The sequence below is a fragment of the Megalops cyprinoides genome, chromosome 21, assembly GCF_013368585.1.
Source record: "Megalops cyprinoides isolate fMegCyp1 chromosome 21, fMegCyp1.pri, whole genome shotgun sequence".
Lineage (NCBI taxonomy): Eukaryota > Metazoa > Chordata > Actinopteri > Elopiformes > Megalopidae > Megalops > Megalops cyprinoides.
In genome coordinates, this window is record NC_050603.1 from 8,426,888 (window position 1) to 8,445,937 (window position 19,050).

General features: G+C 40.2%; 1 protein-coding gene across 1 annotated transcript; it reads right to left on the bottom strand.

The window, feature by feature from the left end:
• Positions 1–2,687: 2,687 nt before the first annotated feature.
• Positions 2,688–12,941, bottom strand: LOC118796621 (neuronal pentraxin-1-like). The gene is made up of 5 exons (XM_036555614.1): positions 12,047–12,941; positions 6,383–6,842; positions 5,607–5,857; positions 3,546–3,725; positions 2,688–2,907 (listed from the first exon to the last, which is right to left on the bottom strand). The coding sequence occupies exons 1-5, from the start codon at positions 12,710–12,712 to the stop codon at positions 2,698–2,700; spliced, it is 1,767 nt and encodes a 588-aa protein (XP_036411507.1). The 5' UTR covers positions 12,713–12,941; the 3' UTR covers positions 2,688–2,697.
• Between the last annotated feature and the right edge of the window lie 6,109 nt (positions 12,942–19,050).

The window sequence follows — 19,050 nt, forward strand, 5'->3', positions numbered from 1 at the left end:
GTATATGTACATACTTATTCTTGTTCAAGATTTACATTCAGCTTATGATGTTGGCTTACAGACACAAAAGAAAGGGCATTACAACCAAGTACACAGATCTCGATAAATAAAAGGGTTAGGAATATATACAGCCATAAATGACAAAGCCACGAAAAGAGCTCTTATTTACAGTCTAATGAACATACCAAAGGCCAGATTGATCCAACATTAAAAAACATGTGGGACCCAATCCACTATTATCCCTAACTAATATTAATCACTATTAATGGTACATTAAAGCTACGGTCAGTGGCTCATACTGGGCCAGTAAACTTTCAATATGTATTTTTTTTTTTTTTTACTTAAAAGGAAAAAAAGAATATTTATTTTACAAATATGAGCCCATGTGACCAGGTTTTTTAAAAAATAAGGTAATTTAAAAGAAATAGGGGTTTTTATATATTTTACATGGCATTACAGTAATGAAACTACTAATAGATCCAAAAGTTGATATAAACTGTACATTACAAACTATAAAATACCACCATGGCAAAGTAACTCTCACATGAATAGTGTTCCTGTGCAATAAATGATCTTTATGGTCCAATCTGTTGCAATCTAGTGCTGTTCAACTGGAAGTAGAGGTAACATTTATTATATAATGCTGGACATGAAACGGCATGTTTTATGACAAAACCAAGCATGTGAGCCAGTTAGAACAAAAAGGTCAAGACTGTGACAGCAAGGATGATTAAGGTTACACCCCCTTTCCGCACAGCTTTTAGTAAGCAAGGATGCCCTCAACTTCAAAGCACAATGCAATGCTTCAAGTCAACAATCTCCATAAAATTCCTTAAGTTCTAAAACACCGTGTGTGTGTGTGTGTGTGTGTATTTACTGACAGAACCCTATGAAGGTTCTGAATCAGTACTCTACATCTTAGCAGCACTCTGCATGGTACTGTGCATGACAGCCAACGGAAAACTATTATTTACAAAATCACTTCATGTAGGCTTCATGTAGTTCGTTGAACAGGAGTACATTAATTATATATCATGCTATCATTAAACTAAATAGATATTCAGATTTTCAATACAGAATTAAAGCAGAAGTCCAACCAAATGAAAACATCAGTTACAAGCTTACAAAAGTATTTTTTTCTGTAAAATATATAACATATAATATATGGATATATAATTTTCCCTTCTCTAGTAGTAATCCTACAAAGCACCTTGGGTACAGTATATATATGTATCTTCCAAGATAACTGAGTCTTTTTTTTATATAAAAAATAATAAATATGAACAAGTATATCAGTAATATTTGTACCATAGAGTATAATACATTTTAAGTATTGATCTTAAATTCAAGTATAGGCCTCTATATCCTCAATAGGCTGTGCAGCTCTGAACCTGGACACCACAGCCCTAAAAAAGTACATGCAATACCACACTTACCTTAAAGCAAATCATATATTTCCACCAGTCCTAAATAATAACAACCCATTACCAATCAACAATTGAACTCTACAGTATTATACTGCCAGTCCAATAACCAATTAATTATACCTTGAAAACCTTAATTATAATACCTTTACTATATCTAAACCTTTACTGTACTGAGCACTTATAAAGAGGTGGGGGCCCTTCCTGAGAGAGAGAGGAACCAGGCTAGTTCTGTGACAGTGTGGTGTAAACCGTAAGTCCGGTTTTCAGTAGGCCTGACATATCAGACAGGACTTGTGCAATGGCTTTGGTGGAAGACTGGATCTTGAATTGAATACCCTGTGGGTAACTAACACAGCAGAAAATGAAGACCATTTAATAGATTACAACATGCCTTGGTTTGTGTTACAGCTGGGCTCAATCCATAAGGCTTTCTTTATCTGTATGGCATATTGATCTAGGTGTGACATCACTTAGACCTCATACACATGTGCAGTTAAAACATTTTGCAAACCCTTTTCAAAAACACCATTTCAAAAACATTGTAAACGTTGTAATCTAGAGTAACAAAAATATTCTAAAATTTTCACTGTAGATGTGTTCATGGAGGCGTTTTGAAAGGAGCTTTCCACAACCTCCCTGTGAAAGCTAACATTAGGCTATAGCTCCCATCTGCAGCTGCAATTTACTCTCATAAATTAAACAAAGCAGAGAACTATCAACTGATGTCAAACCCAAATCAGCCATCAAGTGGCAGCTCTATCTGTCCTGACTAATTGAGCCCATCTGGAATTTAAAGCAGCATATATAGTAGTATACATAGCAGTCTGATTGAGACTGGGTCAAAATCATCTCGCCTGACCGTGAACATTGTATTAGCCAGTCAGTACCTGCCAGCAGGTATCCTGAACAAGTCATAGTGTCATCACCTGAGCCATATGAATACTGTAAAGACACTGTGTTCACTGTTTTCACTGTGTGCGTAGTGTCCGACGTGCCTGTTGCAGCCATAAGCCTAGTGAGAACCAGCCCCAACGCTAACGCTAATGCTTATACATTCATGGCCCAATTTAACCAGACTCTCAGAGCGAAAGCTGGGTCCTGATGTCCTAATCTATGAGTGGTAGGGAAGGCAACACTTCAGAGGACAGTCATATCATTTACACCAGTCGGGCACTGTTTCAGTCTTTCAGTACTGTGTGGTATTTGATAATGGGGCTTGTGTATCCCTGTCAATAGAAGTTTTTTCTTTTGGGGGGGGGGGGTATTTTCCTCAGTGACATGGGTCAAAGGGGTATTTGGCGATCCCACCGTGCAGCTCCACCACAGAGTCGGTCCAGGTGATGACATCACCGGTCATGTGGTTTCCACATGTGGCCAGGCTGTAGATCTCCTGAGAGGTGAGTACGTGGGACCACAGCTGGAGGTCGGAGATCTCCCCAACGAAGGACTGTGTCGCATCGAAACGACCGCCTAGCGTGTCCTGTGGGGGAAGAGAGCATCATCAGTTAGCCTGATATAAAAAGAGACATGGTGGGGGGAAAGGGTTACTGGATTGTGGTGAAAGGGTACTGGAATGAGTACTTGAGCTGAGATTGGGGAGTGTGTTATTATAGCACCTAATGAAGTGTCTTATCCTTAGGTGTGCTATTACAAGCGATGTCCAAAGCTTGACAATGTAGGCCTAGTGTATGTGTACACTTAACATGTGATGAGCGTCAGAATATAACGACATGTTAATGTTGTATCTTTACATAAGGTATTTGTTTTTTCTCTAGGCTGAGTTTGCAGCTTTTGAAAAGCCAATCGTCAAAGCTATATTTAATGTGTTTATTTAATGATTATTTACTCTGGGCCTAGACAAAAGCAATATCTTATGATTATTTCTGCATAACCAGCAAATAATTACGTTAATCATTGATGATGATGTCATTGGTACGGTTTTGGTATGAAACTGTAATAGTGCCATCTTGTGGTGAGTGCATTACTTATTGGAAACCTGCAGCTTGTCTTTTTTATATGTGTCAGACTATATTTAGAAGTGGAAGTCAACTGCCATTAATAGTAGGAATCTGCTGCATAAAATCAAATGATAATAGCAAAAAAAAAAATGGCGTTTACCTGCTCCTGTCCCAGAATGAAGATCCCGCCCGGTTTGATGTGGTGCCAGGTGGAGAGGTTCTCCCCGGACCCCCTCCGCACCCCGTCCTGGTAGGCCTCCCACAGGCCGTCCCGTGTTGACCACGTCACGCACAGGTGGTGCCACTTTCCGTCGGTTATGGACAGGGGCAGCGTCACCGCCTAACCAGAGGGTAGGGGACAGGACAGGACAGGACAGGACAGGACAGGACAGGACAGGACAGGACAGGACAGGACAGGACAGGACATGAGTTTTGAGTGGGTTTCACAGCAGTCAGGCTTGGCGCCCGCAGAAAATACGGAGGGGTGCACTTGCAATCCACGGGCTGGGGGGGAGGCACATCTTATCTTTAGAAAAACGTAATAAATACTGTATGAATATCGGAATATAAGGAATATTCTGGGGGTGCACTGAGGTTCGTCTGGGGGTGCAATGCACCCCTAAGCACCCCCAATAGCGCCGGCCCTGACAGAAGTCTCTTTATACCTAACTGCAATTAAATAACACTGTAATATATTAGTCATTTCAGATGGGAGATAACAAAATATTGACTGGACTACAGTACCAGTCAAAAGACACACCTGATTAAGATAATGGGAACCATGCATTGAAAGACATTTTGCCCTGAAGACATGCTTAAGTGCTTGAAATTTGTTTCTTAGACAAATATAAATAGTGAAGTTGATGCCTATGTATGAATTTCTTTCCCAAAAATATTTATTTTTAAAAAGAATCCAAAAATTAGGATTTGTTTAACACTTTTTGATCACTGCGTAATTCCATTGGTGTTATTGCATCGTTTCGATGTCTTTAATATTCAAAATGTGGAAAATAGTAAAAAAAATAAAGAATAAAAGTTGTGTCCAAACTTTTGACTGGTGCTGTACATCTCAGCTGCACAGCACCGTAACGTTATGATATGGCCATATGTGGTTCCCAATACGCACTAATGTACATTAGCTTTGTACCTCACTCTGCTTAAGAGGGTCTGCCAAACGAATAAATGTAAAGGTATCACATGACTCTGACTGGTGCGCTGGTCTAAGCGGCTTGCCTTATCCTATATGGCTTCATGCTATTAAGACGGATGATGGTAAGGAAGAGCCACTCATTTAGGGCGAGACGAGGTGAGCCCGGAGCCAGGGCTTGGTCAGCCACCGTTTAAGGACGAGACATAAGTGTTCCCAATCCTTATTGGATAAGAACGTCAACAAGAGGGTGACGGTCAACACAGGGAGGCTGAAGGGCATATTTTGAGCGTACGGTTCTCTTGTACACACACAGACCGGAGCTGACGTCTCTACGTGTGTCCGAATCTAATATGGAAAACAAACACCTTTTAAATCTGTTTAGTCAGCTATTCAGTCTTATGGCATTGTACGCTTAAACGTACAGCTTAAGCAGTTTTCTTCTTACAAAAATGAAGATAGGAACCTACTGTATTGTTCAGGCAGAGACTGCAAGCCTTATTCAGTTGAATTCTGCTAGTACCTGTGTATCAGATACTGTAGAAGTTAATGTTGGGGAAAAAAAGAAGGAAGTATTTAAGTGAATAAATATGCAGATATCAGAAGGAATGTTTTCCATTCTGAAATATGGCCCCTGAAAACTGGTCCACATATACTGTATATACAGCATATACTATGTGGATAAAAGGGCATAGGGGCTTCAACAGGTGTTGGAATCATTTAAAAATTTCCTAGTATACTCTATCGGGTGTGTTTTATAGTTGGAACTCTTGCAGAACTCTCATAAATGAAAAATCTTCATTTCTTACAGTGTGTATATAGTTTGCCTTCAAATTAGTATTCAAAAACATTGTTTGACTTACATTCCTACACACTTAAAGGGAATCGGTCACTTTTATATAACATGCCTGTTCGATCATACTTTTTGTAACCAGCATCTTGCATGTACTTAGAGAATTACTTCCACAAATGCATAGATCTGCATCTATGCTCTCTGAACCAACAATTGGTAAGAACTGTGAGCGGAATTAAGTTATGGGAAAGTCTCACTCTCCTTCAAAGTCATCTCCTTACCTTGTCATTGACCAGTAGCTCCATAGGGTTGTTCCCCCACTCTATCAAAACCAGTTCGTTAGCCTGTCCCGGGACCGCGTAGGAGAAAGGAGTTCCCAGTCCTGGCCCCGCACCCCCTTTCAGCCACAAGCAGAGTGTGAAGGCGAAGATTTCGTTGAGGAGAGTTCGCTTGATGCGTCCGTACATGTAATTAGTACGCATAGGGAAGCCTATCTGGAAGGCATTCGGATTCTTTGGCTTTGTGCGGGAACCTGCTGTTAAAAAAACAAATTAAATTGTTTTAGTACAGCACAATGGTATACAGGTGATTATAGGAACTCTATATGTGTATTGTATATTAGTTTTTTTAGAACCTTAGGTGGCTTATATTTATGTGGTTGTATTGTCACTTTGACACCAGCTATTCGGTGAATCTGTATTCAGTATCACGTTGGCTATTGTTACACATTGTGTAGGCATGTAGACGCATGTTTTGATTTCTGTAGGTGCAGCTGTTAATGCAGCCTTATTATTTACACTGGATTGGACTGTTTATAATTTATTACTTATTAATAAACAATATTCATTACATGATTTATTATTTACACTCAGGAGTTTCGGGAGTCACTCCTGACCATAAGAACATCAGCTAAATGGCTAATTGTCTGTGTAAACATACAAAGGAAATCACATCATAACAGTTCAGTTATGATTAAGTGTCATGAACAATTGAGTTTGAGTCTAGTTTATGCCATTGAATTTCAGCTGAGATTCCTCAGTTCTGCAAAGTACATTACCAGAGTCTGAGCTCCTGTGATGTAGGTGAGAAAGCATAGAATCCAGCTTGCTCAGCCCACGGGAAGCAGTTCTAGGTCCCTTTTTCTGGTAGGATTTGCGAGGGCCATGGCCCTGCCCATCTGTGTCATTGTCATGGTGACTGTCATCATGGTGGTCATCATGGTGGTCTTCATGGTGACGGTCATCGTAGTGGTGGTCGTAATGGTGGTCGTGGTGATCGTGGTGGTCGTGGTCGTCATGGTGGTCGTCGTGGTGGTCATCGTGGTCATCGTGGTGGTCGTCATGGTGGTCGTCATGGTGACCGTAATCGTGGTGATGACCGTGGTGATTGTCGTTGTCATGGTGGTCCCCGTTGCCATGTAAAGCAGGGTGATGGTGCAGCTGCTGCTCCAGAGCATTTATTTTTCTACGCAGAAGATCCCTCAGGGAATTGGAGTAGGAACTGGAGGTATTCTTGGACTGTATGAGAGAGACAGTGAACGGTACTCAGTGAGGTACAGCCGGGGACAATGGGGGAAAAGTTCTAAGTCCAGTCCAATGTGGACACTGAAGGAAACCAGGTGTAACACTGAACAATGACGCAGTGAGACACAGCTCACTTCATTAGGGGCTGGGCACAGCTGCACTTTCACCCATCAGTCCCATGTGCTTTGAGTTTTAGACGCTAATTATGTCACTCCTCTCAGAAGGGAATCAAGTTATCTGGTGACAAAAGGCAGGCAGATGAGCGATGAAATGAAGCTGAAAAATGCTTGAAGTAAGTAAATATATAATGAAATAATTAAAAATACGAAAGATCTGTTTGCACTAGGTTATGACACCAGAGTAGAACACTGCTGAAACTGCAGAGACAATATTTTTCTGTATACTCTTTGCTAAACATAAAATTTAAGCACATCCATATACACATAGTATACACTGTATACAGACAGATATTTGACAAGTATGCGAGACCTTCATGTAATAATAACTTTGACTTCAATCACAGAGCATGAAAATATCAGATAATGCAATATTGATTAAGTAAATGGATAGAATTTGATTAGAGTGAGATATGAGCCAGGGTCTTCATGATGACAACATAACCACAAGCACATAACACAGGTGCATGACCCACTGAACCACCCTTCAGGTTGATGCAACAGTGTCATTTATTGAGACAATGCTTATATTCTGGAAATATATACAAATATATATACATATTAAGAAAAGTTCAACTAAGCAAGACTTCTAATACATACAAAATTTGCCTAAACCCAGGTAAAAAGAAAAACTATGACTGAAATAAACTACTTCTATGAACAACATGCTAAACTTGTTTTCCAGGAAAAAAATTGTCAGCTGCAGCTGATTTCATATCGCAAGGTAATCGTGTATAATTAACAAGCAGTAAAACCATTCCTTTTTAGTTTTTGTAGCTGTAAATAGTGTAGCCAACAATATACAGGCTAGAAATATAGCTTGCACTTTATCCTATATATCTGTTGGCTGTATGACAAAGTCATGCAGCTATACCACAGAGCATGCAGCTTTTACATTGTATGAATATAACGTTTATACAGTGTATGCTTTATGTGTTTTACATTAAATATTACATTCATTATATAATGTTAGAAAGACAGACTGGTGGATAGACATTTAAAATTGATATTTGACCATTTTCATTTATATATATATGTGGGGAGTCTAATCTGGACACATTACGTATAGTAGTCTGTTTAGGATGGCCATTTCTAGAGGGATCAGCATTGTGAGGTAACTTTAGACTGGCTTCCCAAATAAACTGGATTGGCCTCACAAGGTAATTTTGGATGGGCTTTGTGATCTTACTGGATCATCTGTGCAGGCAACTTTGAAGAGGAAATTGCATTTACAGTAATAAATTGCATTTATATAAAAGCTTGCATCACTTTCATGGATCCAAAAGCACTTCACAGTGAAAGGATATGACTCAAACACAACCAATCTATAGCACTCCCCAGTGTAATACTGTACAACCAGAGCACTCAACACACATCAGTACAGGTAGAGAGGAAGTGACTTGTTTAGCCTATTAATCTGGGGAATGATTACACCATCAAATTGCATAATTTATCAGGGCTATCAGGGGCCCTACCTGCTCCTTGAAAAAAGTGCAAGGGAATGTTTAATATTGACAGTGAGTCAGGACTGCAGTTTAATGTCCCATCTAAAAGACAGTGCCCTCTATGCAGTGGTGTGTTGCTATTTTCAAGATGACGGTGAGGGAAGACTGCACCATAACAACACCACATCCGGCAAAAACCTGCTTCTTCAATAGAAGATCTCCCATCCAAGTCCTTGCTAATCCCAGTCCCTCTACAAGATGGCGTAGCGGTTTCCAAAACTTCACTCAAACTATCTGCACTTGGTTTTCATAGGCTCTCCAAACCTTACATTAAATTACACTATTGGCATTTAGCAGACAGTCTTATCCATAGCGTCTTACATAGGCTACAATTTTTTTACGTTATCCATTTATGCAGCTGGATATTTACTGAGGCAATTCTGGGTTAAGTACCTTGCCCAAGGGTACAACAACAGAGCCCCAGCGAGGAACTGAACCAGCAACCTTTTGGTTACAAGCCTGGTTCCTTACCACCATGCTTAGACTGCCGCCCCTTCAGAATTATACAGCACAATGGATCAGGGCTAACTGAAACTGAGAGCAGATGCCCTAGAAGATCAAAGAATTCTCAATGCCACTGAAACATGTATTATTATGAACATACTAGTCTGGAACCCAGCTGTACCTAGTTTAATAGAAAAACAGGCACAGTTTAACTCGATTACCTCTAGATGCTGTACAGTTCTTATTCATATCTTAAACATACTATTGGAAACTGTTTTACCAGTGTGATATACAATATTTCAGAGTAGGAATAATTTGATTGATTTTGACCACTTCCCTCATGTTTTGTTGATAAAATGTACATATACTAATAATAAGTTAGGGATGGGGACAATAGTTGAGAACTGTACAACAAACAGCTCACTATGGTGAAACCTGATAGTATAGGCATATTTATAAGGGCAAAAGCATTGCTCACTTTTGCCTTATGCATTTCTGCACTCATCTTTTTTCATTGTGGTATATTTGTATTTTTCCATGTTTCTCAGCTGTTTCTTGTTGGCACTTTGTTATTGATTTTTTTTTTACCATTGAGTCTTCGCAGTTTTTTAAAATCAGACCCAGACGAGAACAGAGCAAAAATGCCTAGCCTGCTCAAAATTCACTAGCAGCTCGCAGGGGCTCCAAAGAGCAGAGAATTTACAGTTCCAAAATTCATGTACTGCACTTCAACAAGAATACTAGCAAACACATAAATATTATAAAATCTATATTAATATATGGTTAAAGAGAATTGTTTTTTTTTGTCTACAAATGAACAAAATCAAAATGTTTAATGACAAAAGATTGAAAAATTTTGCTATACATTTTGCTATACATAATGCTGTAAAGATTGTGAAATTATACCAGATCAGAGGCCTTTGATAATGCTGCAGTTGAAATACTGCAACTTGTTACGGCAGGACTATCAGAACTGTCTGATCATAACTTGGGCACATTTGATTTTAGTTTTACAGTCAGAGCACTGTAACAAGCACAAGGCCTAAGTGTATTGAATCATTCATAGCCCTCAACAAAGCCATCAAAGTCACCTTGCAGTCAGACTGAATGCATCTTGGTTTGGATTAGAATGACCAATACATGTAAAAGTAAATACTCTGTTGCCATATTTGTGATTGACTGTCATATTTGATTTTATTGGCCAATTACATACTGTATAAAAAAAGTCTTGCATTAGTGTTCATGTGTGTTCATGTGAAAAGGAACTGAAATGTAGCATGAACCCTGGCAAACAAAATGAATGACTTAGAAATGAATATTCCACTCATTTATTATCAGTCCTAATCTATGAATGATGTACAGTTCACTCTAGACTGTAATATTTGTGTTTTGATACATTCTACTTTGCACAAGAGTGTATTGATGAGAAGGTTGGTCACATTGAAGGACAAACAATTATTAATAATTTTTGCTGGCTAATCTTACCTAACCTGCAAAAATTAAAATTAAAAATTAAAAATATTTGGGGATAAATTAAAACGTACCAGCAACAGCACTTCCAGCCATTAATAATATTCAGCAAAACAGAACAATTTATTATATCAGATAAGAAAATCTTTACAGGTGATTTAATAATATCAATATACACAACTGGGACATTTGAAAAGCTTAGAATTGGAATATACTAAATTCTATCATTAATCCTATAATAAAAAAGACGCCGGTTTTAAATCTTATGGGGCACCTTATTTATAGTTTCAATATATCTCATTTCCCATTGTGTAAAAACTGTCAGTTATTCCAATTGCAAATAATTTGATTGCCGGTGCTGAAGTACACTCCGTTCTGACATCCCTAATCTGCCGGAGGGTCAATGAAATGGAGCAGATCCACGTCTAGGCCTTCCTTGATTCCTTTATTTTTCTTCTGCAAAATCATCACTGCGGAAGGGAAGTGTCATTCTGTCCTCAGCTGCTGGAACACGCCGTGAGCCCTTCGCTAACCCTCTCCGCCCCTCACCTTCCTCTCCTCTCTCTCTCTCTTTCTCTCTCTGCCATCCCTCCCAAATCCGGCTTTACTCGGTCCCTGAGTGTCTACCCCGATTAATGGCTCGTCAGCAGAGATCAGGCTAATTAACGCTGATCTTGATCAGTGCCGGAGGCCGCTCTTGCAGGTCCCCGTTGCGTAGACATCCTCCCGGAGGCGGAGAGACGGGACGGACGGGGCTGATGCAATAAAAAGAATGACGGCCGCTGACCTCAGAGCACTCTCACCGTCACGGTTCATGGCTTGTTGTCCTGTGGGTCGCTTCTTCCAAGATTTGCGCACACACACATTTTGTTACCCATTTATGAAATCTCTAGATTATCATTTTTATAGATTTTTCGTTATTAAAATTAGAAAAAGGCAACTGATTATCACTTCACAGCTTTGACCATGAGATTGTGGAACGTTTTCATTCCGACCGAGGCTGCAAACCTGTGATGATGAGCAGCACCTGAATTCACTTCCTGTGTGAATGAGACACTACTTAAACAACAGTAAATAAATACAAAATAATGCCGCATATGCAGTGATCAATCAGATTAATAAACACAACAACATGACACACAACATCTTTGTGAATATTTTTCAGTGGACTGCAGATCTCAATGTTTTATTTTTGAATGATCAAAGATTCATTTTTATTTGCTACATTTAGCAATGGGTTAAAAACTTAAAAATCGGCAACCCGATTCGTGTGTTGGATGGAAGGACTTAAAGTATGGAACTAATTGCCCTGCTATATGAGTTCTGTATGAGACTCACTCTCCCAGCAGGAGAGACACTTTGAGTGACATCGCGTGACATGCTGCCCAGGGAGTTCAGGTCACTAGATGAATAAATCCAGTCTGTGGGAGAGATTATGATGCAGCGGACAAGCTCGACAACCTCATAAGACAGAAATTTAAAATGCCCACGAGTTCTTCCTTCCCCTGTGTGCCTGTCTATCCCCAGCTCTTTGTCCCCATGGTTTTTTACCTGTTCCCCTTGCCGAATTTGTGTCCCCCCCTCCTCGCCCACCTGTCCTTACCTGCAGGTTCTCCAGCCGCTCCTTCAGGGTCTGGAGCATTCTGCCCAAGCGTTCGGGGGAGTTTGGCCCACCGTGGCTGTCCCCCGTTCCCGTGGTCGTCTTGCCCCGGTGGTGGGGGTCTGAGCGGTGGCCCACCAGGGGGTAGTGAGGGTCCAAGTGGCGGCCGTTGTCGGGGGGGTAGGGATGGTGGGGGGCGGGGTGGTGAGGGAGGTGCGGGCTGTGGTGGTCATCATGCCCCCCCGCGTTCCTCCCGAACCCTTCGCAGAGGGTGAGCTTGGCAGTCAGCTCCCGGATGGTCTCCCGCTGGTCCAGGATGGTCTCCTTCTGCTGGACCAGGGTTTCGCGCAGGTGCAAGATGGTGGTCTTGGCCTCGTCAGTCATCCCCCACCAGGCGTTACTGTTTGGGCCCACGCCTCCGGGCCCGTGGTGTCCATGATCGCTGGCCCCGTGTCCAGCCCCTTTGGCACCCCACCCCGGCATGAAGCAGTTGGGGTCCGCATCAGCCGGGACAGGGGTACAGACCAATTTGGGATGTGGCCCGTAGTCATATTTGGCCCCTGGTGACCCTGAGCTGGAGCCCAAAGACATAAGACTGGAAAAGAGGAGATGAGGGAGGACCTGGCGCAGAGAGAGCCTTTCAATGATCCTTTTCCTTCTGTCTTTCATGAGTCCTGCGGATGGTGTACGGAGGGGGAAATAGACCAGATGGTGGCTTTGGCAGTCACAGATTTGAGGCTTACCTCTTTATCTTTGCGATGAGCACCATGAGTGGAGAGTCGCAGAGGAGAGACGGAGACTGACGGAGGAATACTTGAGTCAGACAAACGCGTTCCTTACTCTTCTGATGTTACATTCTCCTTAACACCTGCACCCCAGAGGTTCCAGTAGGGCTCGCCGCTCTCTGATCAATCCGCTGTTACAAAGTTCACCATCCAGCATTACATCCGGCGAAAAATCAAATGCTTCCTTTCCCTTGCATTCCAGTCACGCCCTCTCTCCTGTCCCGCTGCTGACCTCGGGAACAAGGGTCTCTGGATCAGTAGGCATTGCGGACCTGAATTTTGGCAGCCAGTGTTTTTCCAGCGTTTCAGTTTCGGGTAGTAAACTCTGGAAAAAATAAAATAACAAAAAAGAGCAATAAAAGATTCATACCTGATACATCCAGGGCAAAATGTTCACGAAACACCGGGACACACAGTGCTGAAAGACGCACTTAGAAAACAGAATCAACTTCACCGAGCCAAAGAACTTAATGCACACATTGAAACTGATGAGTCATGCTGTACGCTGGAGTTAAAGCATGACATCTCAGATATGGGGAAAAAGACAGAAACAGGAAGACAGAGAGGTAAGTAAAGCAGCTGAATTAACTGAGGCTCTGTTCAGCCAACCAAACAGTAAACACACTGCCTTCACAAAGTAGCTCCCATTGAGTTAGCGGCTCCCATAAACAAATGAGTCACGAAAACGCCTAAAACCCCCTGGGGAGTTTAAATCAGATTACGGCCATCTTAAGTGGCGCGGTACAATGTGCCTCAAAGTCAGTACATTTTTTCTTCCCCTGCTCTAATACCCGTGTAGAGGATACGCGTTATCATGTCGAGATGCCGCAATTACAGTATGCGCATCGCTTTAAAATAAGCCACCGCGTAATTAAAGAACAGAGTGGGGAGATGACTGCCGCAGGTGCGAGTGGGGGCGAGTGAGGACAATTTCCACGCTGGCTGTGTCATGTGACCTACACTGAGGACTGCTTGTACTCTGAAGCATGGAGGAATAAAAAAACACACACAGGTGATTCAATTTTCAGCCGGACGCCTGTCACATTTAACATCAGTTTGCAGCATGGTCATTAAGTCAATCAGCTCACATTCTGTGAGTTTATCATTGCTCAAGGACACATCTTCTGAACCCATTTACACCACTACCCATCTTTTAAAACAAGATCAGACGCAATCAAATACAAACAGAAATGCTGTCTTAACGTTACAGCTCAACCAAAACTGAACATATTGACCCATTATCTTAACTGTAATTTATTTCGGCCACATTTCTCCGCATGCCGAACAAAGTCATTGACTGAAAGAAGAAATGGCGATCATCCAACGCTGCTGGAATCGGGTGTTGGATTGGGGCCAAGTAGACAGTCAAAGCCAGAGTCGCCGCACACCACAGCACACACGGTGACGGCCATGTAAACTCCTTAATCATTCTGGCCATTAAGCGTTAGCCAAACTCACAATGACACTTTCAATGGCAATTACAATGGGACATATTGCAGTTACAGCACCCAGTATACACCACATTTAAGTTCATAATGTCAAGCCTGCAATATTACCATTTGCTCATACCATAGCATATTCTGGAAAGACATTTATTAGATGGTATTTACAGTATAGTGTCAGTAGTATATAAAATAAATCAATATTAATGACATTATATATAGGTTGTGTAACATGAAGGTTGTAGATTCAATTTCCAGGGGGAGTGATGCTGTTGCACCCTTGACTGAGGTACTTAACCTGAATTACCGCAATAAATATCCAGCTGTGTAAGTGTATAAAATGTAACCTATGTAAATTGGTCTGGGTAAGAGTCTCAGCTAAGCAAAAAGAAATCTAATATTATGTTTGCAATGTAGCTGACAGACAAACTATACTCTTCAACAACAGCATCTCTTTAAACAATGCTAAACTAAGAAACAAAGTTTTGTTTTTTTTTTTATTCTAGATTTTACTTGACTTTGTTCATCTCATCAACTTCAGCTTGCCCTAAACACTAAATAAGAATAAGAGGGTGAAGTGTAACGTATTTCTATCCGTCACTGACCTGCCCGCGGTTGTAACTTATCGAGGACTGCAGTCCACTTTCGAGTAGCTGTAATTTTAAAGGAACACTCCAAAGGGGAGGAAGGGCCGCCACAGAGACACTCACTGGCTGTGCCATCTTACAGTGGTCTCTCCAGGACAGTCCTCCCTCCCCGTGAGGTTGACATATTAATTGGATTTGGGGATTAGATAGCTGGCAGGCCGGCCTGGCACACAGACGCTTCAGGCATTTGTCTCGCGTGCCAAGACCCATAACTGTCAATTACACAATGAGTCAGTCTGAAACTATACGAACCTGTGCATGCCCTTTGGCATGTTTAGTCTTGCATGTTCTTTTTCGTACACAAGCTTCTACGCACGGCTACCATACTTTACGCATAGGGCACAGCCGTTACATTAGCAGACGCTCTTATCCAGAGCAACTTACATATGTAGGTTACAGTTTCACATATTATCCATTTATACAGCTGGATATTTACTGAGACAACTGTGGGTTAAGCGCTTTGCCCATGGGTGCAGCAGCAGTGCCCTGGAAGGGAATCAAATCTGCAACCTTTCAGTTACAAGTCCTGTGGCCCCTTAGCTCCTGAGAATGTATAGATCAACTATATACAACTCTCCATCTCCTTGCGCTATAGACCTGGTACATGACTCAAAAATGTGTAATACTTTACCTAAAAGAGGAAAAATCTAATACAATGGAACCCATACTTTGGAAGACATTTTAAAACATCCTTTGCCCATAGGGTATAAAAATTCATATTGAGTTAAGAATAGACATCTCAGATAGGGCAAATTAATGAATATCAAGGCTGAGGTCATGCCCCATTGATGTTGATTGAATATATTATATATATATATATATATATATATATATATATATATATATATATATACACATTTATTTATATATATTTATATATTTACATTGTGTATGTAAAAATAGTTGGATTTGTAAATTGAATTTACCTTGAATTTGTCACCATAAATTGATTGATATCATCAGCAAATGGAAGCAACATGTGCTGATTAAACAAAATTAAAACTCAAAACACAGATGACTAAAAAAAAAAAAAATCAAAGAGATGTCCAATACGGTTTATAATGACAACGGGATTATCAATAAAACATCAATGTCAATGAAGGGGAGCAAAAAGAGAACTTCAAAGTTTATCATGTAATATTTAAGTCTCCTCTAGAGGGCAGCGAGACCTTTGAAGACCACTGCCGTCATTACAACAGGATAATGCACAGCTGAAACAGAGGATTTAACAAGACCAAAACAAGTCAAACGTTTGTTGCAAATGGGATCAGCCACAAAAACGTAAATAGAGATTAAGCTGTAGATGATCCAGTGAAACACACCAACAGCATCACAGCAACGGCAAAAAGGTCGTTGTGACTGGCCCTTAAATTCCCTGTAATGAGAACAGGGTCTAAGCCTAAGGTATGTTTTCGAAGTGTCTGACTTGTTACTGTTCTGTCAGTCACATGTGCCTTTGGGCAAAGGTAGGAAAAGGCACAGATGCAAGGAAATCCAGCCACTGTGATTGGACAGAGAATCAGAAACATCATCCTATTACTGGCAAGCAAGGAGCTGCAGCCAAACCAGTATGGCACTATGTCTAAAATCTAAATAGGGTGATTGTTTGCAACTGAAAAGAGAATATCCTTCACCAAGTACCTGTCTGAATTTTGCATTTCATATGCTTCAAAAATAGAACACGTTTGAGCACCATAAGTTACTTGTGGCGAGAAAACAAACCATCGGATTGATGTGGTACAAAATTGTGTTTACAATGGCAAAAAAACCTGTTAGATCTGTAATTGCTTCTGGTGTTCTTTTCCCCTGATAACTACTTCTGAATAATTTCAAGTGCCCGGTCAGCGGCAGTAGCCAGGTATTGAGGAACTGCGGTGTACAGAGAAGAACATGTAGAACAAAACCACCTGATTTGTACCAGAACAGTTGTATGACCACCACAGCATCATGGGAAAAGTAGAAGACATGCTAGAAAGTCTAGCGTGTGCAAAGCATGACATCAACCCTTTCACTTCTGTTTGTTTGTAGAAAAAATAGTTGTGTCACTGGAATTGTTATGGACTGATCTGCAGTCTACTCGTTCACAGTCATAACATAATGCTTTCTGCTTAGATACTGTATGTATACTTTACCATAGCATGAGTAACTATATATACACAATGAAATCTAATTTATATATAGTTATGAGCATTCATAAAATGATGTCTCTCTCAAATGTATGTTATAAAACTTGGATTTTAAGTTACTTTTGATAGTTTTGTGAATGAAACATAAAACACAACCCAAAGAAAATACTGTGGGATTTCAGGACAAACTCCAAGGTTGGGTAGATTATGTGTCTGCCTTATCTCCCTATGCCACCCAAGGTAGATAAAGTAAGACAGAAGAATTTTTTTTTAATGAATCTATCATCAACTCACTAGACAAATAGATCTGCTACTGTAGCATCTGGGAGCTGATAATAAAGTTTCACTTGTTTTGTCTTTAATTCTTTCTTAGAATTAAAGACAGAGTGAGTATGAATGAGTATGAGTATGATCATGTGTAGGGAGGGTAATGACCGTATAAACTGTAGATGACCACTCAACAGCTAATATCCATATAGATAATCATGCATCGACCCAGACAATAGCACTGATCCTTAGACCATCTCAGATCCTTATTGGAGATAAATGGTGGAAGTGCTTATAGATTACATTTCTGCAGGATATTCAGAAATATTAATAAATGGCAAATATTTTGGGCATGTGTCATAGGTATGAAAATATTTGTAGGTCAAAACAGATTTCCACAGCCATATATTTTCTGCTTTCAAGGAGATTTATCCCAGAATTATTTCTCTATGTTTAAAGGTAGAATGGGTATCAGGTCACATATAACACACTCAAAACAGATGCCCCTCCAATGATATTTCTTTTGACATTACATTTTCATTTTCTAATTTGACACTCATATTCCTTACTTAACACTTCTTTTTATATTTGGTACAAATTGCACATACTGTACTTAGTCAATTCCGTTGCATACAATAAACTTTAGAGGAGTTAAATAAATGAGTAATTACCCATGTCTTCACTGAAAATCAGGCAAGTTTTTGGGTAGTAGATCGATGCCACTCTTTCAACTTCCGTTGGTTGTGGTGGATTAAAAAAAAAAAAAAGTCATTCGGTACCAAACTTATTGTAAGGCTACTTATACACATATGTATCATATTTAATTCAGTGTTCAATAATTCAATAATTGAGAATCATCTTCATTATGCATTTATCTCTTTCTGCAATGACGTAATACTTGCAAATTTTCTGCACTTCCTCTCCTCTTAAAATAAACTTTGACAGTGAGCCACATTGCAATGCAGAGCAATTTCTGTACAAATAACTGATCACATGTTTCTGCTGCAACAACTGCAGGGGGGAAAGGGGGTCAGAAGCAGGTTAAAGCTCAATTACAGGACTGAGAAGGGGATGGCAGGAAGGCGATTTGGCAGAAATGAGTCTTACAGTAGGCTATAAAGAGATTAAGTCATTTTGAGTAAAATTTAGAGCAAACGTGAGAAAATAGAGCATGCCAGACTAAAATGTATATAAAAATACTGTAAGCAATGAACACAAAACCTGTGCATCTCAGTGGAATGGCACTGTTAGATCTCACAGGGGTCTTTAGTTATAGTATTCAGGAGGGTATACGGTAAATTTGTCTTGCTGAATGGCAAACCCATGAGCATAACAAATGAGAATGACCAGACAAACAATCAAGAGCAAATATGATTTTCTGAATGCAAATGTGGCTTAAAACCATAAAAATCAACTATTGACCCAAAAAAATAAATAAATAAAATTGGCTACATTAACAACTCCCTATACAGTGACAGATCCTGATCTCACTTTGTTCTGCAGAAATAAAAACCGTAGACAAAAGGACAAGTAAATAAAAAAGAACTAGAGCTAATGCCAAGTTATGATGATGACTGAGTGCACATTTGTGACTTGACTTTTCATTAACTCTAAAATGCATTTGTGAAACCTTTGTGATTCTTTTTGAATGGTGAGTGCTGTAGTTTTCTTCTTGAAGTGAATATGTATGAGATACCTTTTCACTCTGTAAACCCAGCCATCACCATCAGTCTCAGGCTT